Below are 26,390 nucleotides of genomic sequence, written 5' to 3'. Positions count from 1 at the left end.
TCTGCGTGTGCTCACTGCTCAATGATTGTCTGTATTGTAATTGTTTTTAATAACCTGCCCAGAGACGGCGGTTGAAAATTTGCCGGCTGGCTAAAACCATCACTTTTACTGAAACGTTGATTAATGTGCACTCCCTGTAAAAATAAAATAAACTCAAACTCATAATTAAAATTCCTCAAACATACAAGTATTTTACACCATTTTAAAGATAAACTTGTTGTTAATCCCACCACAGTGTCCGATTTCAAAAAGGCTTTACGACGAAAGCACACCAAACGATTATGTTAGGTCTGCACCTAGTCACAGAAAAACACAGCCATTTTTCCAGCCAAAGAGAAGAGTCACAAAAAGCAGAAATAGAGAGAAAATTAATCACTAACCTTTGATGATCTTCATCAGATGACATTCATAGGACTTTGTGTTACACAATACATGTATGTTTTGTTCGATAAAGTTCATATTTATATCCAAAAATCTCAGTTTACATTGGCATGTTATGTTCAGGAATGTTTTGCTTCCAAAACATCTGGTGATTTTGCAGAGAGCCACATCAATTTACAGAAATACTCATCATAAATGGTGATGAAAATACAAGTGTTATGCATGGAACTTAAGATACACTTCTCCTTAATGCAACCGCTGTGTCAGATTTCAAAAAAGCTTTACGGAAAAAGCACACCATGCAATAGAGTACAGTGCTCAGAGACCAAAACAAGCCAGAAATGGCATTATACATATTCACTTACCTTTGATGATCTTCATCAGAATGCACTCCCAGGAATCCCAGTTCCACAATAAATGTTTGATTTGTTCGAAAAAGTCAATTCATGTCCAATACCTCCTTTTTGTTAGCGTGTTTAGTACACAACCCAAACTCACGAGGCGCGGGCAAGTCCAGGCGAAAGTTCAGATGAAAAGTTATATTACAGTTCGTAGAAACATGTCAAACGAAGTATAGAATCAATCTTCAAAAATGTTTCAACCGGACAATTCCTTTGTCTGTAGAAATGCAAAGGAACACAGGTCGCTCTCACGTGAGAGCGCGTGATCAGCTCATGTCACTCACTATATGTAAACTTCTGACCCACTGGGAATGTGATGAAAGAAATAAAAGCTGAAATAATTCATTCTCTCTACTATTATTCTGACATTTCACATTCTTAAAATAAAGTGGTGATCCTAACTGACCTAAGACAGGGAATTTTTACTTTGATTAAATGTCAGGAATTGTGAAAAACTGAGTTTAAATGTATTTGGTTAAGGTCATTAGTTTCGTATTTGTGGTCAGTAGTTGCGGTTGATAGTTGTGGTCCGTCGCTTTGGTAAGTAGGTGTGTGGTTCAGTAGTTATGGTTGTGGTCAGTAGTAGTTGTGTGGTCAGTAGTTGTGTGATTGTGGTCAGTAGTTGTGTGGTCAGTAATTGTGGTGATTAGATGTGTGGTCAGTAGTAGTGTGGTTGTGTGTTTGTGGTCAGTGGTTGTGGTCAGTAGTTGTGTGGTTGTGGTCAGTAGTTGTGTGGTCAGTGGTTTTGGTCAGTAGTTGTTGGGTCAGTAGTTGTGTGGTCAGTGGTTTTGTGTGTGTTTGTGGTCAGTGGTTGTGTGGTCAGTAGTTGTGTGTTTGTGGTCAGTAGTAGTGTGTTTGTGGTCAGTGGTTGTGTGTTTGTGGTCAGTGGTTGTGTGTTTGTGGTCAGTTGTTGTGGTCAGTAGTTGTGTGGTTGTGGTCAGTAGTTGTGTGGTTGTGGTTCAGTAGTTGTGTGGTCAGTAGTTGTGTGGTCAGTGGTTTTGTGTGTGTTTGGTCAGTGGTTGTGTGGTCAGTAGTTGTGTGTTTGTGGTTGTGTGTTTGTCAGTGGTTGTGTGTTTGTGGTCAGTAGTTGTGTGTTTGGTCAGTGGTTGTGGTCAGTAGTTGTGTGGTTGTGGTCAGTAGTTGTGTGGTTGTGGTCAGTAGTTTTGTGGTTGTGGTCAGTAGTAGTGTGGTTGTGTGTTTGTGGTCAGTGGTTGTGGTCAGTAGTTGTGTGGTTGTGGTCAGTAGTTGTGTGGTTGTGGTTCAGTAGTTTTTGGTCAGTAGTTGTGTGGTCAGTGGTTTTGTGTGGTTGTGTGGTCAGTGGTCAGTGGTTGTGTGTTTCAGTGGTGGTGGTCAGTGGTTGTGTGTTTGTGGTCAGTGGTTGTGGTTGTGTGTTTGTGGTCAGTGGTTGTGTGGTTGTGGTCAGTAGTTGTGTGGTCAGTGGTTTTGGTCAGTAGTTGTTCGGTCAGTAGATGTGGGGTCAGTGGTTTTGTGTGTGTTTGTGGTCAGTGGTTGTGTGGTCAGTAGTTGTGTGGTTGTGGTCAGTAGTTGTGTGGTTGTGGTCAGTAGTTGTTGGGCCAGTAGTTGTGTGGTCAGTGGTTTTGGTCAGTAGTTGTGTGGAAGTGGTCAGTAGTAGTGTGTTTGGTCAGTAGATGTGGTTGTGGTAAGTATTGGTTAATAGTTTTGTGGTTCAGTAGTTGTGTGGTTTTGGTCAGTAGTTGTGGTGATTAGATGTGTGGTCAGTAGTAGTGTGTTTGTGGTCAGTGGTTGTGTGGTTTTGGTCAGTAGTTGTGGTGATTAGATGTGTGGTCAGTAGTAGTGTGTTTGTGGTCAGTGGTTGTGGTCAGTAGTTGTGTGGTTGTGGTCAGTAGTTATGGTGATTAGATGTGTGGTCAGTAGTAGTGTAGAAGTGGTCAGTAGTAGTGTGTTTGTGGTCAGTAGTTGTGTGGTTGTGGTCAGTAGTTGTGTGGTTGTGGTCAGTAGTTGTGTGGTTGTGGTCAGTAGTTGTGTGTTTGTGGTCAGTAGTTGTGTGTTTGTGGTCAGTAGTTGTGTGTTTGTGGTCAGTAGTTGTGTGTTTGTGGTAGTGTGTTTGTGGTCAGTGGTAGTGTGTTTGTGATCAGTAGTAGTGTGTTTGTGGTTAGTAGTTGTGTGGTCAGTGGTTTTGGTCAGTAGTTGTGTGGAAGTGGTCAGTAGTTGTTGGGTCAGGCGTTGTGTGGTTCAGTAATTGTGAGAGGTTATTTATTAGATAGAATTATAGCTAGTTATCAGTAGGTCTACATACAAACCTATTCTACATAGTTCTTCAACTAACACAAAAATACTTTTAAAGAGCTGTCATCACTAGATGCACCATCATATTTCTCTCCCCAAATAAGAACCTAAAACGTTCTAATCATTACATCATCATTCAACTAAAATCAAACTTAATTTACACTGAATGCTTTACAAAAGTGTATCGTGTATCTATTTATCTGAAACCCACAGCATGAATATGATTCAGTTGCTTTGCTTTCCTACGGGTGTTGTCCACAATGTGCCCTTTATTGCCATCTTCTGACAGAAGATCACTTTGTCTTTCTTCTTTCAATTGTTGTTTCGACATTTTTGTGATCTAACTGCCCCACAATTCAAAGTTATAACGTTTGAGAAAGTAGTCTATCAAAGTAATCAGACCAATTATTTTACTTTGACTATATTAAACTGCTTTGCTTTAAATATTAAAGTAAAACTTTTTAAACTCCAGAACGTAAAATGTTATAGAGGACTAAAGTACTGATGACGTGCCAGGTGCCACTTTTGTTCTTGAAAGTTCAATATCTTGAAAACTTGACTTCTGACATGCAAAACATTTTAGAACTGTATCAGTGGACTAATTGGGGGAAAATACAAACATTTTAGAACTGTATCATTGTGACTAATGGGGTTGTGGTACAAACATTTTAGAACTGTATCAGTGGACTAATGGGTGGTTTTACAAACATTTTAGAACTGTGTTTGTGGACTAATGGTTGGTGGTACAAACATTTTAGAACTGTATCAGTGGTAATGGGGTTTGTGGTACAAACATTTTAGAACTGTATCAGTGGACTAATGGGGGAAAAAGTACAAACATTTTAGAACTGTATCAGTGGACTAATGGGGTGTGGTACAAACATTTTAGAACTGTATCAGTGGACTAATGGGGGAAAATACAAACATTTTAGAACTGTATCAGTGGACTAATGGGGGTCAGAATACAAACATTTTAGAACTGTATCAGTGGACTAATGGGGTGTGGTCAAATACAAACATTTTAGAACTGTATCAGTGGACTAATGGTTGGGTTTGTACAAACATTTTAGAACTGTATCAGTGGACTAATGGGGGAAAATACAAACATTTTAGAACTGTATCAGTGGACTAATGTGGGTACAAACATTTTAGAACTGTATCATTGGACTAATGTTGGGGTACAAACATTTTAGAACTGTATCAGTGGACTAATGGGGGTCAATACAAACATTTTAGAACTGTATTTGTGGACAGTAATGGGGGTGGTACAAACATTTTAGGTTGTGGACTAATGGGGGGGGAATACAAACATTTTAGTTCAGTGGACTAATGGTTTTGGAAAAATACAAACATTTTAGAACTGTATTGTGTGGACTAATGGTTTTGGTACAAACATTTTAGAACTGTATCAGTGGACTAGATGGGTTGTGGTAATACAAACATTTTGTGGTATCAGTGGTAATGTGGGTTTGGTACAAAGTTTTTAGAACTGTATCAGTGGACTAATGGTTTGTGGTACAAACATTTGTGGTTTTGGTCAGTCAGTGGACTAATGTGGGTCAATACAAACATTAGAACTGTATCAGTGGACTAATGGGGGGTACAAACATTTTAGAACTGTATCAGTGGACTAATGGGGGTCAATAGTAACATTTTAGAACTGTATCAGTGGACTAATGTGGGTTGTGGTACAAACATTTTAGAACTGTTTGTGGACTAATGGGTTTGTGGTCAATAGTTGTGTTTTGTGGTCTGTATCAGTTTGGACTAGTGGGTTTGTGAAAATACAAACATTTTAGAACTGTATCAGTGGACTAATGGTAGTTGTGGGAATACAAACATTTTAGAACTGTATCAGTGGACTAATGGGGGTTAAATACAAACATTTTAGCTGTTATCAGTGGACTAATGGGGGGGAAACAAACATTTTAGAACTGTTCTTGGACTAATGGGGAAAATACTTTTAATTTTAGAACTGTCATCACTGGACTCATATTTCTCTCCCCAAATACCTAAACATTTTAGAACTGTCATCATTGGACTAAAATCAAAAATACAAAATTTTAGAACTGTATCAGTGGACTAATCTTGGGAAATACAAACATTTTAGATCTGTATCATTGGACTAATGGGGGTTGTACAAACATTTTAGAACTGTATCAGTGGATCTTCTGACAGAAGATCACAAACATTTTTTCAACTGTTCGGTGGACTAATGGGGAAAATACAAACATTTTAGAACTGTATAACGGACTAATGATGGGGAAAAATACAAACATTTTAGAACTGTATCAGTGGACTAATGGGGGAAAATACAAACATTTTAGAACTGTATCAGTGGACTAATGGGGGAAAATACAAACATTTTAGAACTGTATCAGTGGACTAATGGGGGAAAATACAAACATTTTAGAACTGTATCAGTGGACTAATGGGGGAAAATACAAACATTTTAGAACTGTATCATTGGACTAATGGGGGAAAATACAAACATTTTAGAACTGTATCAGTGGACTAATGGGGGAAAATACAAACATTTTAGAACTGTATCAGTGGACTAATGGGGGAAAATACAAACATTTTAGAACTGTATCAGTGGACTAATGGGGGAAAATACAAACATTTTAGAACTGTATCAGTGGACTAATGGGGGGGGGGAAAATACAAACATTTTAGAACTGTATCAGTGGACTAATGGGGGAAAATACAAACATTTTAGAACTGTATCAGTGGACTAATGGGGGGAAATACAAACATTTTAGAACTGTATCAGTGGACTAATGGGGGGAAAATACAAACATTTTAGAACTGTATCAGTGGACTAATGGGGGAAAATACAAACATCTTAGAACTGTATCAGTGGACTAATGGGGGAAAATACAAACATTTTAGAACTGTATCAGTGGACTAATGGGGGAAAATACAAACATTTTAGAACTGTATCAGTGGACTAATGGGGGGAAAATACAAACATTTTAGAACTGTATCAGTGGACTAATGGGTGGAAAATACAAACATTTTAGAACTGTATCAGTGGACTAATGGGGGAAAATACAAACATTTTAGAACTGTATCAGTGGACTAATGGGGGAAAATACAAACATTTTAGAACTGTATCAGTGGACTAATGGGGGAAAATACAAACATTTTAGAACTGTATCAGTGGACTAATGGGGGAAAATACAAACATTTTAGAACTGTATCAGTGGACTAATGGGGGAAAAATACAAACATTTTAGAACTGTATCAGTGGACTAATGGGGGGGAAAATACAAACATTTTAGAACTGTATCATTGGACTAATGGGGGGAAAATACAAACATTTTAGAACTGTATCAGTGGACTAATGGGGGGGAAAATACAAACATTTTAGAACTGTATCAGTGGACTAATGGGGGAAAATACAAACATTTTAGAACTGTATCAGTGGACAAATGGGGGGGGAAATACAAATATTTTAGAACTGTATCAGTGGACTAATGGGGGGAAATACAAACATTTTTGGGGTGTGAAAATTGATCTTGTTCATGAAAGATTAAATGCATGAAGTTTTCTGCAACATTCTGGTTTTGATCAGCTGATGCTCACTAGATGTGGTTCACACTTGACTAATCTTAAAAATGGCAGAACTACCCATCTCTATTTCTTTTCACTGAAAAGAATGGTCCAAAGTGGTTATGGTAAATTCACCTCAAATATGATCATTTATATCATTATAAATTAGAACACACACGCAATGCATTTAATAAACTCATAGCATGATGTCATCTGAACTTTTTCATTGCTGGCACGAGCTTGCTGGCAAGATACAGTCCTTGTGTATGTCATGTAGCAAGTCAAAACAATATTCATCACGTCTCAACCTACTGTCTATGATATCAGCATATTGCACAAAATAACGTTTTGCGTGTATACTTTTAGCAATTTCTAATTAGCTAGCTAGCCACTCAATACTTTTGCACCTTTTCTGGCCACCCTGCACCCTGCAGTGGGCATTCAAACTGTAGCCAGCTAGCTTGTGCAGAAGCATAGAGTGGTGCGATGGAGACTTGCAGATTTGATTCATCAACCCAATTGCATTCATGTTTCAGACATATTGAACCACTCGAACTCAGCTACCCTTTCCCCCTGAATGTGACACAGTTTTAATGAATCTGATCTGTCATGATGTATTTGCATGACAACCTCAACTGGACACTTCTCCCCACTTGTCTCCGGAGTGACGCAGCGGTCTAAGGCACTGCATCTCAGTGCTAGAGGCGCTACTACAGACCCGGGGACGATCCCGGGCTGTATCACAACCGGCCGCGATTGGGAGTACCATAGGGAGGCGCACAATTGGCCCAGCGTCGTTCGGGTTTGGCCGGGGGAGGCTGTCATTGTAAATAAGAATTTGTTATTGACTGACTTGCCTGGTTAAATGAAGGTTAAATAAAAAGATCTTGCCCCCTTCTTTCTCCCTCTCAACCCCTTCTCATTCCTCTCTCTCCCCAGGCCTCCGCAACTAACGTGAAGGTTCCTTCTATGACCTCCCAGTCTGGAAACAGCAGTGTGTCTGTGGTCAACGTGAACGACTCTCCTGCTGCCTGTCAGGCTGCAGCTAAGCAAGCCCTGCGTAAGCAGCTGGAGAAGACCCTTCTGGAGATCCCTCCTCCCAAACTTCCCACCCCAGAGCTAAACTTCCTGCCCTCGGCAGCCAACAACGAGTTCATCTACCTGGTGGGCCTGGAGGATGTGGTGCAGAACCTGCTGGACTCCATGATGAGATGTACTATACATATTATGCTTGTGTAAACACTATATAACACTATGCTATCAGAGGTGCAAACACTACATACAGTATTCCATCCAATTACATACAATTAATTTACACAATAATATCACTTCCTTACTCACCCCTCCCCCTGCTGCGCTATCCTTTTTGTCTTCTCCAGCTAAAACAGGGAAGCCCCCGGTCAAGCCCTCCATCAAAGAGCCCTTCACCTGCACCCAGTGCAGCACCGATTTTACCTGCCGTTGGATGCAAGACAAGGCCAAGGGCGGGACCATCCTCTGTGCGGATTGCATGTCCTCCAAACAGAAGAAGGCCCTGAAGGCCGAGCACACCAATAGGCTGAAGGCTGCGTTTGTCAAGGCCCTGCAGCAGGAACAGGAGATAGAGCAGCAGATCCTCCAGCAGGCTGCCGCCCCTGTCTCTCACACCTCCTCCTCCTCTTTCTCCTCCTCATCCACCTCTCCGTCGGTGAAGGCGGAGCATCTAGTGTCCCAGCAACTGAAACAGGCCCAGGCCCAGGCTAGGGCCTCCTCTCTGCATCACCATCACCAACAGCACAACAGAGGACAGAGCATTGCACGCCACCACTCAACCAACATCAAACAGGTAGGGGTGACGCACGACTCCGCAGTTCCCTGAAACTGTCACATCACCTGTGCCACTCCAGGCCCTGTCACATTCAATTACTACAGGTCCTGTCACATTCAATGACTACAGGCCCTGTCACATTCAATGACTACAGGCCCTGTCACATTCAATGACTACAGGCCCTGTCACATTCATTTACTACAGGCCCTGTCACATTCAATGACTACAGGTCCTGTCACATTCAATGACTACAGGCCCTGTCACATTCAATGACTACAGGCCCTGTCACATTCAATGACTACAGGCCCTGTCACATTCAATGACTACAGGCCCTGTCACATTCAATGACTACAGGTCCTGTCACATTCATTTACTACAGGTCCTGTCACATTCAATGACTACAGGCCCTGTCACATTCAATTACTACAGGTCCTGTCACATTCAATTACTACAGGCCCTGTCACATTCAATGACTACAGGCCCTGTCACATTCAATGACTACAGGTCCTGTCACATTCAATTACTACAGGTCCTGTCACATTCAATTACTACAGGTCCTGTCACATTCAATTACTACAGGCCCTGTCACATTCATTTACTACAGGTCCTGTCACATTCAATGACTACAGGCCCTGTCACATTCAATGACTACAGGCCCTGTCACATTCAATTACTACAGGTCCTGTCACATTCAATGACTACAGGCCCTGTCACATTCAATGACTACAGGTCCTGTCACATTCAATGACTACAGGCCCTGTCACATTCAATTACTACAGGTCCTGTCACATTCAATGACTACAGGCCCTGTCACATTCAATTACTACAGGTCCTGTCACATTCAATGACTACAGGTCCTGTCACATTCAATTACTACAGGTCCTGTCACATTCAATGACTACAGGTCCTGTCACATTCAATGACTACAGGTCCTGTCACATTCAATGACTACAGGCCCTGTCACATTCAATTACTACAGGCCCTGTCACATTCAATTACTACAGGTCCTGTCACATTCAATTACTACAGGTCCTGTCACATTCAATGACTACAGGCCCTGTCACATTCAATGACTACAGGTCCTGTCACATTCATTTACTACAGGTCCTGTCACATTCAATGACTACAGGCCCTGTCACATTCAATTACTACAGGTCCTGTCACATTCAATTACTACAGGCCCTGTCACATTCAATGACTACAGGCCCTGTCACATTCAATGACTACAGGTCCTGTCACATTCAATTACTACAGGTCCTGTCACATTCAATTACTACAGGCCCTGTCACATTCAATGACTACAGGTCCTGTCACATTCAATTACTACAGGCCCTGTCACATTCAATGACTCCAGGTCCTGTCACATTCAATGACTACAGGTCCTGTCACATTCAATGACTACAGGTCCTGTCACATTCAATGACTACAGGTCCTGTCACATTCAATTACTACAGATCCTGTCACATTCATTTACTACAGGCCCTGTCACATTCAATTACTACAGGCCCTGTCACATTCAATTACTACAGGTCCTGTCACATTCAATTACTACAGGCCCTGTCACATTCAATGACTCCAGGTCCTGTCACATTCAATGACTACAGGTCCTGTCACATTCAATGACTACAGGTCCTGTCACATTCAATGACTACAGGTCCTGTCACATTCAATTACTACAGGTCCTGTCACATTCAATTAGATATAGACGGTTATAATATTCACTTACATATGGTTCCCTTTTTAATATTTTGAACAACTACAATACAACATCAATACAAATGGCTGCTCCCATCAGTGGGTGTTCTGATCAGTGGTTACGCTCTCCCCCACCCGGCCTGAGATGCTTTTCCAAGGGCGGGAAGGATCAAGACCCGCCGACGCCCAGGCAGGCATGGAAGCAAGTGCACCCATAACCACCAGGATCAGCACACCCTTCGCTCACAGCGTGAAACGAAAACACAAAACGCACATAACTCAACGCACCCCTGATTAGAGGACCTCAAACCTTTCCACTGTGCATGTGTGTATGTAGTTATCCCATCACTCATTCATTCCAACATGCAGCCACAGATCACCCCATCTTTCCCATTAGATCAGCATTGTACCATTTCCTCTTGCAGTACATCCCTACATTCTACCATGGTGTCTCACTAGGGACTTGAACCTCCCCATCTGCAACAGCCCAATGGTTCCCTTGGCTTGTGTTGTATGTTCTTGTCACTCAATCTTCTTTTTCATTCTCCCCCCCTCCCTTCCACCTCAGGGCCAGCTCTCCCGTGGCGGTGTCCCGTCTGTGGGGGTGAGGGGAGTGTCCCAGTCTTTCTCCTCCTCTCAGCTGCAGAGTGCAGTGGCCGCTGCAGGCTTGGTCAGCCGGCCAGGTAAGCATGCCCATGTGCGCTCGGCTGCCCAGGGTTCAAAGGGCAGCTCCAGTGGGAACAGCAGCAGTGGTAGCGCCCAAGCCACTGCATGGAGGAAGCAGAACATCAACACAGGTAGACTAATACCGTCTCGGACTCCAACCCACCACCACACCTCACTGCCCCAATGAAAATAATGAAAATAAGTACAAGCATTTAAGCAATATAGCTCCTTTACGCCCATCAGAGGGTTAAATGGATCACAATATGGCTCCTTTACGCCCATCAGAGGGTTAAATGGATCACAATATGGCTCCTTTACGCCCATCAGAGGGTTAAATGGATCACAATATGGCTCCTTTACGCCCATCAGAGGGTTAGATGGATCACAATATGGCTCCTTTACGCCCATCAGAGGGTTAGATGGATCACAATATGGCTCCTTTACGCCCATCAGAGGGTTAAATGGATCACAATATGGCTCCTTTACGCCCATCAGAGGGTTAAATGGATCACAATATGGCTCCTTTACGCCCATCAGAGGGTTAGATGGATCACAATATGGCTCCTTTACGCCCATCAGAGGGTTAGATGGATCACAATATGGCTCCTTTACGCCCATCAGAGGGTTAAATGGATCACAATATGGCTCCTTTACGCCCATCAGAGGGTTAGATGGATCACAATATGGCTAATTTACGCCCATCAGAGGGTTAGATGGATCACAATATGGCTCCTTTACGCCCATCAGAGGGTTAGGTGGATCACAATAGAGGCCATAGATTATTTTTTTTGACTAGGCATCTGACTGCTCTTTGTGTCCCCAATGCTCTGTTTCCTTCTCTCTGCTTCAGTCCCTCTGGTGGCTGGCATTCTCCTTTGACTCCCTGGCTAGCTCACCTCCCCAATAGTAGAGTTGGTCCATGATTTCCCTGATATGATATCAATGTTCGGTGTGTGTGTGTGTTTTATTCTGCTCAGTGCACCCTCCCATTCAGAGACTGACCCCTCTCCCCTCTTTCTCTCCAGGTGTGACCATGGCCTATGTGAACCCCAGCCTGCCAGTCCATAAGACCTCGTCCACAGTGGACGCCCGCCAGAGAGAGTACCTCCTGGACATGATCCCCTCGCGCTCCATCTCCCAGACAGCTAACACATGGAAATAATCATCTCATACTCATTATCAATAACCTTTTACCAATAGCTACTGTTGTCAACGCAAACAATGCAATTTACAGTTAAGGAAACGCAGTCTTCAAACTTTTGAGGAGAAGCATTCTCCTTTCTTTTTTTTTTTTGCAGAGTGTTTTTGTTTCTCTTATGTTATTTTTCATGTCTATTGTTTGTTCTGAAGTTCACCGATGTTTGGTCAGTGTGCATAAACAGCGATTTACTCCGAAGGAAAGAAATACGCGTGCCCAAAGGGCTTCCTTCCATATGTTCGTCAGCCATGATGTCTGCGAGTTCATGATGGTTTGAGAATTGCTGCTTTTCTCTCAAGAACTCATGAGACGGCGTTCTGCCAACTGTGCGTTGATATCCGACCATGGAAACGATGTATGGAGCTTTACCTATTGGACGGCACAATGAGCTGATTGCCCTTTTGTCATCACAGACTCAGCAATGGGATGCAGACAAACTGTCAAGGTGTGTTCAAGATTAAATGACTGACTAGTTGAACTGTTTGCCTTATATTCAAGAGTACCCCCAAAAAATATAAAAGACAAAAAAATATGATCAATAAACATCCTCTTTAACTGACAAGTTAGCTTTTTACAACCAAATCTCTATTTTTGATGTAAATTGCATGTTATAGAAGGGTCCACACACTTTCTGCGATTTCCCTTTAAAAAAAAATTGTACATACCTGAACCAACAATTCACTTCCTCATGTTCATTGTCCAGTACGGGGACTCTGAAAAAACATGAACAAACGCTCCAAAAACACCTAAATACAGAAACGCTCTCAGTATAGTGACGCAGGTCTTTAGATGTTGTACACATGCAATTGTGTCATTCCAAACTTCATCCGCAACGTTATATTCCATTTTGTACAACATCTAAAGACCTGCATCACAATAGAGCATTTCAGTCTCTAAAAGGGTGTTTTTGGAGCATTTATTCATGTCTTTTCAGAGCCCCCCGTATGGCACAACGAGGGTGAATGGCTGTTTGGGGTAAGTTTCTCAAAACAAGTGAAACTGGGGAAAAAAGTGTCTAGACCTTTCTATAACATGCTATTTGCTTATAGAAAAGGAAAATTCTCATTTTAAAGAAACTGAGCAGTGATGTTTTCAGTGTATAAACTCAAACGGTTGATTTAGATTTGTTGGGGTATTTACAGTAAGTTATTGGTTATTTTTTGGGACTGATGTATAAATGAACAATTCCTGTTTTGGTGTTATGGTTTTAAAAACTGAACAATTAATACTAGCCTCATACAAGATGTATATTATTCAGCTATTTACAGTTTGACAGAGCCTCTATCCTTTCATATGTTTTACATACGCAGAACAAGTAGAGATGATCTCTTTATTATATTGTCTGTAGCCTCTGCTTTGGTTTTACATGATTTAATTCCCGAGTTGCCCCTTCATATGTGTAATAACATGTCTGTAAAGAGAACTAGTGGCATAATAAAGACTGTCTGAATTACATGCAAACAAAGTTTCGGTGGAAGACAACTCTAGACTCACAGGAGTCATATCCCAGATCATTTTACAAAATGTTCTCATCTGGTGATAAGAAAAAAAAAGTTAACATTGCAGGTATTGTCATCTGCTCAGGTACATTTCAGGTTTTTGGTTGCCATGTCATGAAGCTTGGTTAGGTACAGCAACTTTTTGGTGAAGTTTGAGGATGTACAAAAGACTGAGGAGAGAATAAACATGTCTTATATTGAAATCACTCATCGATTGTTTATGCTTGGCATCAGGACCAATAACTTGTATCCCAGACAGGCCTGTGGTGAGGTAATTGGGTTTACTACAGTGCTCCTGTAGGCTCCTTTTACTTCCTCAACTACAGTCTCATACACGCTTTTCAGTTTTGTTCTCTTCTACTGTAATTCTCTTCTGTAAAAGTTCCATAGGCCTGCTATGTGGTTTATAAATGAATTAACATCTGTGTTTGGGTTTCTGTCTACTGCTGTCAAAATTGTTTAGGAAATCATTTTCAATGCTAGTTCAGATGCCATCGCTGAGAAATCTGAAAAACGTGACACCTAGCGCGAGAAGTGAAGTTGGACCACAGAACCACTACACAACACTGACCGCCAGCAACCACCCTGTTTCTTAGGGAAGATTGGGCTCTTCACTGTCAAGCGTTACCCTCCCACCCCTTCATGGAAACTGATTGTCCAATTTGTTTGGTTTGATGTTTCCCAGCTCCAAGAAGTACCAATAAAAATACGAAGTCATTTGAACCATTTCATTTAGTGGGAATGTGTCATTAAATTGTTGCTTCTGCCAGTCATAGTATTATTTTTCAGGACTTTATTTTCTATTACACTTTTGCTTGGCCGGGGGCGAAAGAGCCCATTCTCCTGTGGTTTGTCGCGCTAGACAAGAAGTAGATTATGGTATCACGCGCAGATGACCGAAAGTGACTTTTCGTAGCAGGTTAGGATCGCATTTGACCTAACCCTAAACGTTTTCCTAATGTAACCTTATTCTCCTAACCTGCTGCACAAAATATCCTAACTCCTCAATTACACAGACAGGGAATTTGCGTTTTGGTACACCAAAAGTAGATACATTTCCAATGGAACGCTACATTTGCGTTGCAGAGGCAGTATGTTGTCGAACATATGCATAACGTGTATGTGTTGAAGGCTTGGCAGAAAGGGTAGCAGAAGGTGAATGTGGTTGCGCACATATCCAGATGATGCTTACCATTTTTGCGATTGGACACTCGGTGTGATCGAGGCGTTATTGTGCAAATTGGCACGCAGCATCATCTGGATATGTGTGCAACATAAATTCAACATTCACCTTCTGCTACCATTTCTGTCAAGCAGTTTGCATACAATGTGATGTATACATTCGATAAATGCAACGCCACCCAGAACAGATCGCACTGCCTCTGCAACGCAATACTGAAAGGCACTTCTGGTGTTCCAAAACGCAAAACATTGTGTGGGTGGGTGATCGAGGAGTAACCTCCTACGAAAAGTCACTTCCGGCCGTAGCTGTATACCACTTAGTCAAAACCGTCACGCTCCGGTCTGTTTTGGAGAAGGGAAGGAGTGGAAGATGGCGGCGTCCAAGGTGAAGCAGGACATGCCTCCTTCTGGAGGTTATGGCCCTGTCGACTATAAGAGAAATCTCCCGAAACGGGGACTTTCTGGTCAGTATACTAGTTACAGTTGTAATGGCTTGAGGAGATAATTTTACAGTCAAACAATTACCCCAATGCTAGTGGCTAACAAGTTCAATATTTTAGCTAGCCCGTGATATTAGCTATTTATTCTACCATTAAATAGTTGTTCCCATGTTTATTATCCCACTATTGTACTTTATAAATATGGAAACCGATGTAGCGACGTGTAGTTGCTACCAACTGTAGTTTGTTGGTTCAGCTTGCTCGCTTAGCTGGCAAACTAATCAGTTGCCTAGCTTCATGGTGAAGTCTAATCAGTTGCCTAGCTTCATGGTGAAGTCTAATCAGTTGCCTAGCTTCATGGTGAAGTCTAATCAGTTGCCTAGCTTCATGGTGAAGTCTAATCAGTTGCCTAGCTTCATGGTGAAGTCTAATCAGTTGCCTAGCTTCATGGTGAAGTCTAATCAGTTGCCTAGCTTCATGGTGAAGTCTAATCAGTTGCCTAGCTTCATGGTGAAGTCTAATCAGTTGCCTAGCTTCATGGTGAAGTCTAATCAGTTGCCTAGCTTCATGGTGAAGTCTAATCAGTGAAACATCATGTACATTCCCCCTTGTCAGTTGAAAATCAGGGCTGTGTTGGCTTTATTTGAATGTATGCCATGCATGGCACAGATCAGTCCAAGTTCAATTTTAACAGATCTAACAACAAAACAGTAGAAGCTAGGTTTCCAAAGATTTTCATTGGAATATTCAAAACTCACCATAAAAACAATGTGCATTATTTTCCCACCAAAGCTGCGTTTCCATCAAATTGACTTGTTGTGGCTGAAAGTATTTGCTTGATGAAGTAGTGCACATAAACATACAGTTTGCGGTTAAATTCACATGTACCGAATAAAACAATAGAAGTTAAATGAGTTTCCATCGAATTTGAAATAGTGAGTGTGCCCACTGGTATATTGGCATATGCCAACAGCTCGCAGATACAGTGCAGGTAGGATAGTCTACACCAGGTGTTCCCAAACTTTTTCACTCAGTCCTCCCTTCCAGCATTGGGGAACATCTTGTGCCCCATCTGTCTATTTCTATGAGCACAAACACTGTTCATGACAGTTTGCCTAATTTAAGTTTGTGACAAAACTACTTAGTATAGCGTAGAGAATCATTGTACAATATAAACCAATGTGAAATATGTTTTCCATAACCAGCTGTTTGAAGCTGGTGTACAAAACAAGGTAAAATATGAAAAAATGAATCTTAAGCATGGGAAGCATGGAAATAGCATACATAAAATATATCTACGGCTTCTTAGACTTGCTTTCAATGCCAGTAACATCTATAACACAGATTTCTATGTGAATTTGGTCCGGTCACCCAAAAAGTTAGATATTGCAGCTTTAAAGCTAATTTTCTTCAATTCTACACATTTTGCCATGTCTAATGTGTATTCATGTGATATTTGAGTGATTCAAACATTACAACAAAAGGCCTGTTCACTTTTTAAAAAATCAGATGTGTACTTTACTCGCATAAAGGTTGGATGGAAACCTGATTAGTAACTTGCATTAGTGGTCAAATTGGTTGTGGTGATTCTTATCTTGCTGACAATTAATATACATTCTTATTTTCAGGGTATAGCATGCTCACCATTGGAGTTGGTGTCATGTGTTTTGGTTATTGGAGACTCTTCAAATGGAACAGGGAGAGGAGGTAAGAATTGCCATAATCCAGTTAATGTCACTGATTCATTGTACCAATTCAGATCATTGTGACGAGTTATTGTTGGTCAATGTCCTTCTGTTATGTTCTGCTGGTTGTAGGCGGTTGCAGATTGAGGAGCTGGAAGCGAGGATAGCTCTTCTGCCTTTGCTGCAAGCAGAGCAGGACCGGAGGTAAGGGAGAGAGAGTCAAAGGCTACTTCAACAAGGTGATGTGCCAATGAACGCATTACATAATCAGATTACTTTTATGAGTAAGGGAGTGAAGTAAAGCATTCTTTTTCCTAATTAGGTAATATTATTAGTCTGTACAGCTGTTTGGCTTACAGTACATATGGCTAATTAAGCAGCTGATATGATAGTGCAGCACTTGTAGACTAGCACAGGAAAGCAGCGCCACGGATGAAAGGAGAAACTAGTGATCAAACCTAAGTTAGTAAGTAGCCTATCTTTTACGACTCGGGGAAACCATGCAGTTTAGGCTACCGATGAAATAAGTTATGATGAACTTCACAGGGTGGTGAAAGTCCAATAAATATCAAGGGTTTTATTCTGGTGACATGATGGTCGATGCTTGACTACCGTTTGGGAAAAATATAAATATATGTAATACATACAGTGGCTTGCGAAAGTATTCACCCACTTGGCATTTTCCCTATTTTATTGCCAACCTGGAATTAAAATGGATTTTTTGGGGGTTTGTGTCATTTGATTTACACAACATGCCTACCACTTTGAAGATGCAAAGTATTTTTTATTGTGAAACAAACAAGAAACAAGACCAGAACATGAGCGTGCATAACTATTCACCCCCAAGTTAATACTTTGTAGAGCCACCTTTTGCAGCAATTACAGCTGCAAGTCTCTTGGGGTATGTCTATATAAGCTTGGCACATCTAGCCACTGAGCTTTTTACCCAAATGTTTCCCCTTAAACCACTCGAGTGTTGCTTCAGCAGTATGCTTAGGGTCATTGTCCTGCTGGAAGGTGAACTTCTGTCCCAGTCTCAAATCTCTTGAAGACTGAAACAGGTTTCCCTCAAGAATTGTCCTGTATTTAGTGCCATCCATCATTCCTTCAATTCTGACCAGTTTCAATTATTCGAAACAAGTTTTTTTTGTTCACTTCACCAATTTGGACTATTTTGTGTTTGTCCATTACATGAAAGCCAAATAAAAATACATTTAAATTACAGGTTGTAATGCAACAAAATAGGAAAAATGCCAAGGGGGATGAATACTTTTGCAAGGCACTGTAATAATCTCATGTAGGCTAGCCTATCTGCACATATCTGAACTGTATCGTGCTATTGGCTAGCGCAAACATGCCAAGACCAGAGTAGGCACATGTACAATTTAGGTGTTTGTGACAAAATTATCAGTACAGATAAAAATACGAGGGAAGCACATTGAACTTCTTATTCTTTACATAAAAAATGTAAGCAGGAAAAGTACACTTTCTGTGGACGACAGCATGCAATTAAAAAACTATTGATCCACAATAAGTCAGTTTCATGGAAACAACACTTGGGAAAATGTGAATATTTTCTTCATGTAGAATATTCACATGAACATATGTCGTCAATTGGATAGAAACCTAGTTACTGGATTATCTGTTTTAGGATAATACATTCTACATTTAGCTGATTTTTTTTTCTGTCTCTAGGCAACTACGGATGCTGAGGGAGAATCTGGAGGAGGAAGCAGTTGTAATGAAAGGTGTCCCCGGCTGGAAGGTAAAGAGAAGCTTGATTCCATTTCAGTCTAGACACACACATCTGTTTTATTTGTCAATTGTCATGAAGCGGGAAATGGTAGTTCTAAATGTTCTAGAATATGCACTAAAATGAAAGCAAGAAGAGGTAATAACCCTGCAATGTTGCTTATTCTACAGTGAGGATGAATACTAAGCTCCTATTTGTTTCCGTCTAGGTGGGCGAGAATGTCTTCCACACAGACCGCTGGGTGGCCCCCCTCACAGAGGAGCTGTTTAACCTTCGACCCCGTGAAGAGCTTCTCCACAAGCGCTTTGGCTTCCTGTGGTACGTCTAGCCGCACCCCAGTCCAACTGTGTACACCTCAGCTACCATACCAGCCACAGCCAGTACCCTTTTGACCGGAGTCCACAACTCCACACAGCTTGTAAATGTTCTATATTAAAGTCATCTTTTCTGTACCCCATACTGATTCTCTGTCGGTTTTGTTTATTTTAATTACTGAAGGAATATTACAGGATTACCAGGATCTTGAATGTATTCTATAGCCAGGCCTACATGGTTGTCATCGAGTTCCTGCTTCTTTTCCCCCCCAGGTTAGTGAAAGTGTGTAGTCTACCCAACATGTAAGCACCTATTCAAATCACAAGTCTGAATTCTTCCCTTATAACAATATGCAATAGAATAACATGTTGTCAATGCAATGTGGATTCCCTTTACAATGGCTGTCTGTGCAGCCCCGAACACAGTCTTCCAGCCCTAATGGACGGAGTGATTCTGATGAGCGGTACCAAACAGGCTACTCTTCAGACTCCTTTGAGCCTTGTTGGGGAATTTCAACCAAATAAAGTTGTTTTCCTTTTAGCCTGCTATTCAGTGAGATGCAGTCATGTTAAATTGTTCTTCATTGGAGTGGAGGCAAGGACCATCACCAAGCTTATTCAGGAGCGCTCTATGTAACGGAATGCCTAGCCGCATGATAGAAATGTGTTGTGTAGAACATACATGCCTCTGTCATGTGGAGAACTGTGTCTGCCAACTACACATTACTATTTGCAACCAAAATCCAGTCCAAACAGGCCAACATATCTGATCTTAAGTCAGTTGTGCATGTTATTTATTGTTTTGTTGTGGTTAAGATTGGGGCAAGAGGTAGGGAACTGGTCTAGCTTCCCAATATAAAAGATCAACTGGCAGACAAACAAAAATAGCATACATAGGAAAGTATACCAGTTTAATTTGAGGACCAGGATGTTGACAGCTGCGGAGGGGGAGGTTTTTCGGGCGCTTAAGGGGCAGCTCTCGGGGAACTGTGGTGGAATCTTGAATGGTTGGCCTAGTGGTTGGGAGCTTGGGCCGGTGGCCAATAGGTCGCTGGTTCGTGTCCCCGATTTGACTTGGCTGGAGATCTGTTGACGTGCCCTAAGGTGGGGCGCTTGACCCTGTTGCTCCTGTGGGTCGCTCTGGATGGGAGTGTCTGCTAGATGACTGAATTTAATGTAAATGTTGTGCGGCTTTACTGCAGGTAGATTGTATGTTTTAAAATACAATAAATGTCCACCCAACAAAAAAGATTGAGGCAAGAAACGCTGATCCTACATCTGCTTCAGTGGTAATGTCTTCAGCAATTATTTTGTCCCATTCAACAAAGGGGACCAACACTTGTCACTCCACCCAGACTATGTTCAACATTCACACTGAAAGAAACTGTGACAGATGAAAAGAGACTTGCCCTTTCCTTGTTCTTTTCAGCCTCTTGCGGTCTCTGGATGACACCTATCTGCTGTTGGTAACACTGCTTCATTATGTGCAGATGGAGTGAGAGGCTTTCATTGTTATGTCCAGTTCATCGGTGGGAGCTTGAAAATCGGTTACTATGTCCCTGCATCTGGCACACACCCCTCTCAACTGCTTTGCATTCCAGCGGTGTTTTACTTTAGCTTAGTTAGACTGTTTACTTTGAACTAATCAGATTCACCCACATTGAGTCCTGAAAGGGCATCACTCACACAGGAGGTGTGCATCACTGTGAGTTTGAGAGACGAGACAAACAAAAATACCAATTTGTGACAGATTCTGAAGATGAACTACAGCTGTTCTGACCTGGAGGAAATGCCCAGAAAGCCTCCCTCAGGTGAGACTGAACACCGTCTCACTCATGTAGCTACTCTTGTTAAGGCATTCTTGTCATTGGATGTTTTTTCATGTGTAGTGTTTGAGGAAGTTCTCTCTCCTCCCACAATGCTGAAAAATGTTTGTTTCCACATGATTTGCTATCATTCCCTCAAAATTCTCACATTCCTGTCACAAGTATTTATGTAAATATTCTTGTAAAAATTGTGACAGACCGGTGTCAGATTGATGGTATGTTATGAATAATTCCGCTGTGTGACATTTGAGGATTACCGTGGCCCCATAGGGATTAGTAGAGGGGTTGGGAGGTCTTTACCTGCCTTTAATGTTCTCTTTTAAATCAGACCATCAATCTAATTTAGTAGTGTTTAAAATATTTTCTCACAGAATTCCTAACGAATCGTCTAAATCCCATAAAAGAGAGAATTTAGTGTAACATCCGATGAAGAAAAAACTCCCTATGGAGGAAGAACCATTTAGAGAAACCAGTTGCAGCAGTCTAGCCCTCCACCCACCATGCCACACTCCCCCTCATTTCCCCTACCCATCACCAGCTTCCAATCTGGGGCAAAGAGGCCGGCATCACTCATTCATAATGGATATACACTGAGTATACAAAACATTAAGGACACCTGCTCTTTCCTTGACATAGACTATCCAGGTGAAAGCTATAATCCCTTATTGACGTCACCTGTTAAATCCACTTCAATCCGTATAGATCAGGGTTTTATTTTGTCCCCATGTTTTCTGTGCTCCCCAAAGGTTTTTTGTTTCTTTCGATGTTGGATATAAAACAATTGAACACCAGGAATTCAGCTGTTCCCAAATCTGTTCCCAAGCGTAAATCTGTTCCCAAGCGTAAATCTGTTCCCAAGTATTTCCATGCATAATAGAGAGATCATATACAAATGTAAACAAGGTTTGAAATAATGTTTTTGTCCAATTATCTGTTCGGGCTTCTTGCGGTCAATTTACAGTATACAAATTATTTGTAATTATGTTCCGGCCACCGATCATCCACTCAAGACAAAAATCGACCCACGGCTGTATCTAGTTGATGGTCCCTACTGTAGATGAGGGGGAGGAGACACGTTAAAAATCGACCCACGGCTGTATCTAGTTGATGGTCCCTGCTGTAGATGAAGGGGAGGAGACATGTTAAAAATCGACCCACGGCTGTATCTAGTTGATGGTCCCTACTGTAGATGAGGGGGAGGAGACACGTTAAAGATGGATTTTAAAGCCTTGAGCCATTGTGTGTGTGTCATTCAGAGGGAGAATGGGTAAGAAAAAATATTTAAGTACCTTTGAACGGGGCATGGTAGTAGGTGCCAGGTGCACCAGTTTGAGTGTGTCAAGAACTGCAACGCTGCTGGGTTTTACACGCTCAGCGGTTTCCCGTGTGAATCAAGAATGGTCCACCACCCAAAGGACATCCAGCCAACTTGACACAACTGTGGGAAGCATTGGAGTCGACATAGGCCAGCATCCCTGTGCGACACTTTGCCCATGCCCCAACAAATTGATGCTGTTCTAAGGGCAGAAGGGGGTGCAACTCAATATTAGGAAATTGTTCCTAATGTTTTGTACACTCATTGTATATGCTGTTAATAGAGCTGTGTATTAGAGCAGGATGCACTGAAAGTTCAACGCTTGCTTCCTGATCTCACAGTGGCCATTGATTAGACAGCAGAGGGTAGTGAGTACTGCCCAGTACATCACTGGGGCCAAGCTTCCTGCCATCCAGGACTTCTATACCAGGTGTCAGAGGAAGGCCCTAAGTGCTCTATTCTTGCCCTGCACCGGGACTTTACAGCAGTGTGAGAGAACTGACTTCCCTTTCCTCTCATTTCTCCCCGCAGAGGTAAGGGAACTACTATGAATCAATGAATGCTAACCAAGGTTCAAGCATCTTGCTTTCCCTCAGACACAGAGGCATCCTCATCGCCAGCGTGCACATCCCCTCATGTGACGACAACGTATACACACACTTGGATGAAAGCATCAAGACAGCCTAATCAATAATAAACTGCTTGATATCTACCTGCAGGATTACCAGGGGCTAAAAACCTATCCAAGGTTAGTGTTATTTGATAGGGTTGGACTGATGATGCCGTAATGTGTTCTTTTACTGCCAGTATAAGATAAGACATATGATATTGTTGGATAATGGTGCTGGAGGGGATGGCTGCCGTTTTACGGGCTCATAACCAACTGTTTGTTTTTGTTTGTAACTCATGTTGTACATAATGTTGCTGCTACCGTCTCTTATGACCGAAAAGAGATTCTGGGCATCAGAACAACGATTACTCACCTCGAACAGGACAGGGATTTTTTCTTTAATGAGTCTGACGCAAAGGATATACTGCTTTGTCAAGACAAGGCCCAAATCTACAATTAAGACTATCCAATCAACGGGACATTAAAAACTGTAATATCTTATGTTTCACCGAGACGTGTCTGAAAGACGACACGGATAATATAGAGCTGGCTGGCTTCTCCATGCATTGGCAAGACAGAGCAGCTACGTCTGGTAAAACGAGGGGCAGGAGTGTGTGTCTATTTGTCAATAACTGCTGTGCGCAATGTCTAATATTAAAGAAGTCTCGAGGTATTGCTCGCATAAGGTTGAATACTTCATGATAATCTGTAGACCACACTATCTACCGAGAGAGTTCTCATCTATATTATTCGTAGCCGTCTACTTACCACTACAGACCGATGCTGGCACTAAGACCGCACTCAACGAACTGTATAAGGCCATAAGAAAACAAGATAATGCTCATCCAGCAGTGGCGCTCCTAGTGGCCGGGGACTTTAATGCAGGAAAACTTAAATCTGTTTTACCTCATTTCTACCAGCATGTCACATGTGTAACCAGAGGGAAGAAAAACTCTAGATCACCTTTACTCCACACACAGAGATGCATAAAAAGCTCTCCCTACATTTGGCAAATCTGACCAGAATTCTATTTTCCTGATTCCTGCTTACAAGCAAAAACTAAAGCAGGAAGTACCAGTGACTCACTCAATACTGATGTGGTCAGATGACATGGATGCTACGCTACAGGACTGTTTTGCTAGCACACATTGGAATATGTTCCGGGATTCATCCATGAGTATACCACCTCAGTCACCAGCTACATCAGTAAGTGCATCGACAACGTCGCCCCCACAGTGACCGTACGTACATTTCCCAAACAGATGCCATGGATTACAGGCAACATTAGCACAAGCTAAAGGGTGGATCTGCCGCTTTCAAGGAGCGGGACACTAATCCGGACGCTTATAAGAAATCCCGCTGTGCCATCAGATGAAACATCAAACAGGCAAAGCGGCAATACAGAACTAAGATTGAATCCTACAACACCGGCTCTGATGCTTGTCGATGTTGCAGGGCTTGCAAAACAGACTACAAAGGGAAACCCAGCAGCGAGCTGCCCAGTGACGCAAGTCTACCAGACGAGCTAAATGCCTTTTATGCTCACTTCGGGGCAAGCAACACTGAAGCATGCATGAGAGCACCAGCTGTTCCAAACGACCAACATGTTTCAAACAGACCACCATAGTGTCCTTGTGCCCAAGAAAGCGAAGGTAACTTGCCTAAATGATTACCGCCCCGTAGAACTCACGTCGGTAGCCATGAAGTGCTTTGAAAGGCTGGTCATGGCTCACATCATGCCGGAAACCCTAGACCAACTCCAATTTGCATACCGCCCCAACAGATCACGCAATCGCACTCCACACTGCCCTTTCCCACCTGGACAAAAGGAACACCTATGCGAGAATGCTATTCAATGACTACAGCTTGGTGTTCAACACCATAGTGCCCACAAAGCTCATCACTAAGCTAAGGACTCTGGGACTAAACTCCTCCCTCTGCGACTGGAACCTGGACTTCCTGACGGGTCATCCCCAGGTAGTAAGAGTAGGTAGGCAATAACACATCTGCCATGCTGATCCTCAACACTGGGGCCTCTCAGGGGTGTGCACTTAGTCCCCTCCTGTATTCCCTGTTCACCCATAACTGTGTGGCCAAACACGACTCCAACACAATCATTAAGTTTGCTGATGACACAACAGTGGTAGGCCTGATCACAGAGAACAATGAGACAGCATACAGGGAGGTCAGAGACCTGGCAGTGTGGTGCCAGGACAACAACCTCTGCCTCAATGTGAGCAAGACAAAGGAGCTGATTTTGGACTATAGGAAAAGGAGGGCTGAACAGACCCCCATTCACATCGACAGGGCTGTAGTGGAGCGGGTCGAGAGTTAAGTTCCTTAGTGTACACATCACCAACAAACTATCATGGTCCAAACACACCAAGACAGTTGTGAAGAGGGCACGACAACACCTTTTCCTCCTCAGGAGACTGAAAAAAATCTAACATGGGTCCCCAGATCCTCAAAAAGTTTTACAGCTTGTCAGTCGAGAGCATCCTGACCGGTTGCATCACTGCCTGGTATGTTAATTGCTCGGCATCTGACCATAAGGCACTAGTGCGTACGGCCCAGTACAGCACTGGGGCCAAGCTTCCTGACATTCAGGACCTATATACTAGGCGGTGTCAGGCCCCAAAAATTGTCCAGTCACCTGTCTTACTGTTCTCTCTGCTACCGCACAGCCAAGTCTAAGACCAAAAGGCTCCTTAACAGCCTTTATGCCCAAGCCATAAGACTCCTGAACAATTATCCAAATGGCTACCTGGACTATTTAGTGTCATTTTTTCCCTCTTCACTTTAGGTTAACTATTTCTTGAACTGCATTGTTGGTTAAGGGCATGTAAATTAACATTTCACGGTAAGGTTTACACGAGGCCAATGTCGACTGTATAGACCCGACAGTGCTAATACATGGCACCAAAGAAGTGTGCTGTCAGTGTCGGTGGGACACATTACCTGGTGGGACTAGTGCTTAATTTGAGCCTGATCCTGTTCATCTCTCAGGAACCCATTTTCCACGATCCAGTACCTTTCATGACACGAGACATTTTCAGTTTATGCAACATTGTAGCCTATATAGACCAATGTGTGGCCAGAAGTGCACCTATCACATTCTATTATCTCTCCCTGCTGTGATAGACATGAGCATGCAACTCATCTCTCCAGCATTGCACTGAATCATGGGTGATGGAGGTGCCGTAGCACATCATAAAGTGAAATACATTTGTGAAAGTTATAAAATTACTGTCAAGAGCGCATTGGCCATCGCCAGTGGGTGAGCTCCACATCATTCGTTTCATTAAGCCAAAGGTTTAGGGTTATCATTTCATTATATTGTACAATGTCTCCAGACCAAGGCTGTTTTCATTGATCTCAGATTGTCAAAGGAGCCTGTCATTTCCATCATTTGTGACGTATTAAATTCTCCAGGCATCTAAAATGGTGTAGAATTGTATGAAATCAAAGATGTTCCCAATGTGTGCAACTTCTGCAAACCCCTCTTTACACCAGTACGTAAAAGCGATAAGGCATGCAATGCTCTATGGGATTTCGTTCATGCGTTCCAATTCCCCAGGTCACCCCAATTTACAACTTAAGCACTGGGCAGGATACATCTTTCCCTTAGATAAATGCTCCAGAGTACTGCAGCACAATGTCTGAGCTGGGATAACCAAACATTGCTTGCCATCTTTCAGGGATTTTAACTGATCAATTCCATGTCTAATTGAAAGACTCAGAGGTTTGTCCCCATCGTCTATTTCCTTAGAGAAAGAATTTGATAGATAAGCAATA

General features: G+C 42.3%; 2 protein-coding genes across 14 annotated transcripts in view; both read left to right on the top strand.

The window, feature by feature from the left end:
• The window catches only part of LOC118394893 (transcriptional repressor p66 alpha-like), a 68,091-nt gene extending 53,895 nt beyond the window's left edge, over positions 1 to 14,196 (top strand). For 12 of the 13 annotated variants that reach the window (XM_052463984.1, XM_052463981.1, XM_035788521.2 and 9 more), the window contains 4 exons: positions 7,545 to 7,818; positions 7,985 to 8,430; positions 10,676 to 10,904; positions 11,799 to 14,196. In XM_052463984.1, coding sequence (XP_052319944.1) covers positions 7,545 to 7,818; positions 7,985 to 8,430; positions 10,676 to 10,904; positions 11,799 to 11,935 — 1,086 coding nt within the window. In that variant the 3' untranslated portion in view covers positions 11,936 to 14,196. The remainder of the gene's footprint in view (positions 1 to 7,544; positions 7,819 to 7,984; positions 8,431 to 10,675; positions 10,905 to 11,798) is intronic. The other variant, XM_052463986.1, reaches the window with a different exon arrangement.
• Positions 14,197 to 14,947: 751 nt separating this feature from the next.
• On the top strand, positions 14,948 to 18,987 carry LOC118394895 (NADH dehydrogenase [ubiquinone] 1 alpha subcomplex subunit 13-like). Its single transcript, XM_035788525.2, has 5 exons — positions 14,948 to 15,116; positions 16,721 to 16,799; positions 16,910 to 16,981; positions 18,473 to 18,542; positions 18,739 to 18,987. The coding sequence occupies exons 1-5, from the start codon at positions 15,023 to 15,025 to the stop codon at positions 18,856 to 18,858; spliced, it is 435 nt and encodes a 144-aa protein (XP_035644418.1). The 5' UTR covers positions 14,948 to 15,022; the 3' UTR covers positions 18,859 to 18,987.
• Positions 18,988 to 26,390: the final 7,403 nt, after the last annotated feature.

Source organism: Oncorhynchus keta, chromosome 15, assembly GCF_023373465.1.
Source record: "Oncorhynchus keta strain PuntledgeMale-10-30-2019 chromosome 15, Oket_V2, whole genome shotgun sequence".
Taxonomy (NCBI): domain Eukaryota; kingdom Metazoa; phylum Chordata; class Actinopteri; order Salmoniformes; family Salmonidae; genus Oncorhynchus; species Oncorhynchus keta.
This window is presented reverse-complemented; position numbering and strand designations above follow the sequence as displayed.

Coding starts and splice junctions, on each gene's coding strand:
- LOC118394895 (XM_035788525.2), top strand. CDS start 15,023: ATGGCGGCGTCCAAGGTGAAGCAGGACATGCCTCCTTCTGGAGGTTAT. Junction 16,982..18,472: donor CAAGCAGAGCAGGACCGGAG/GTAAGGGAGAGA, acceptor TTCTGTCTCTAG/GCAACTACGGATGCTGAGGG. Junction 18,543..18,738: donor AAGGTGTCCCCGGCTGGAAG/GTAAAGAGAAGC, acceptor GTTTCCGTCTAG/GTGGGCGAGAATGTCTTCCA.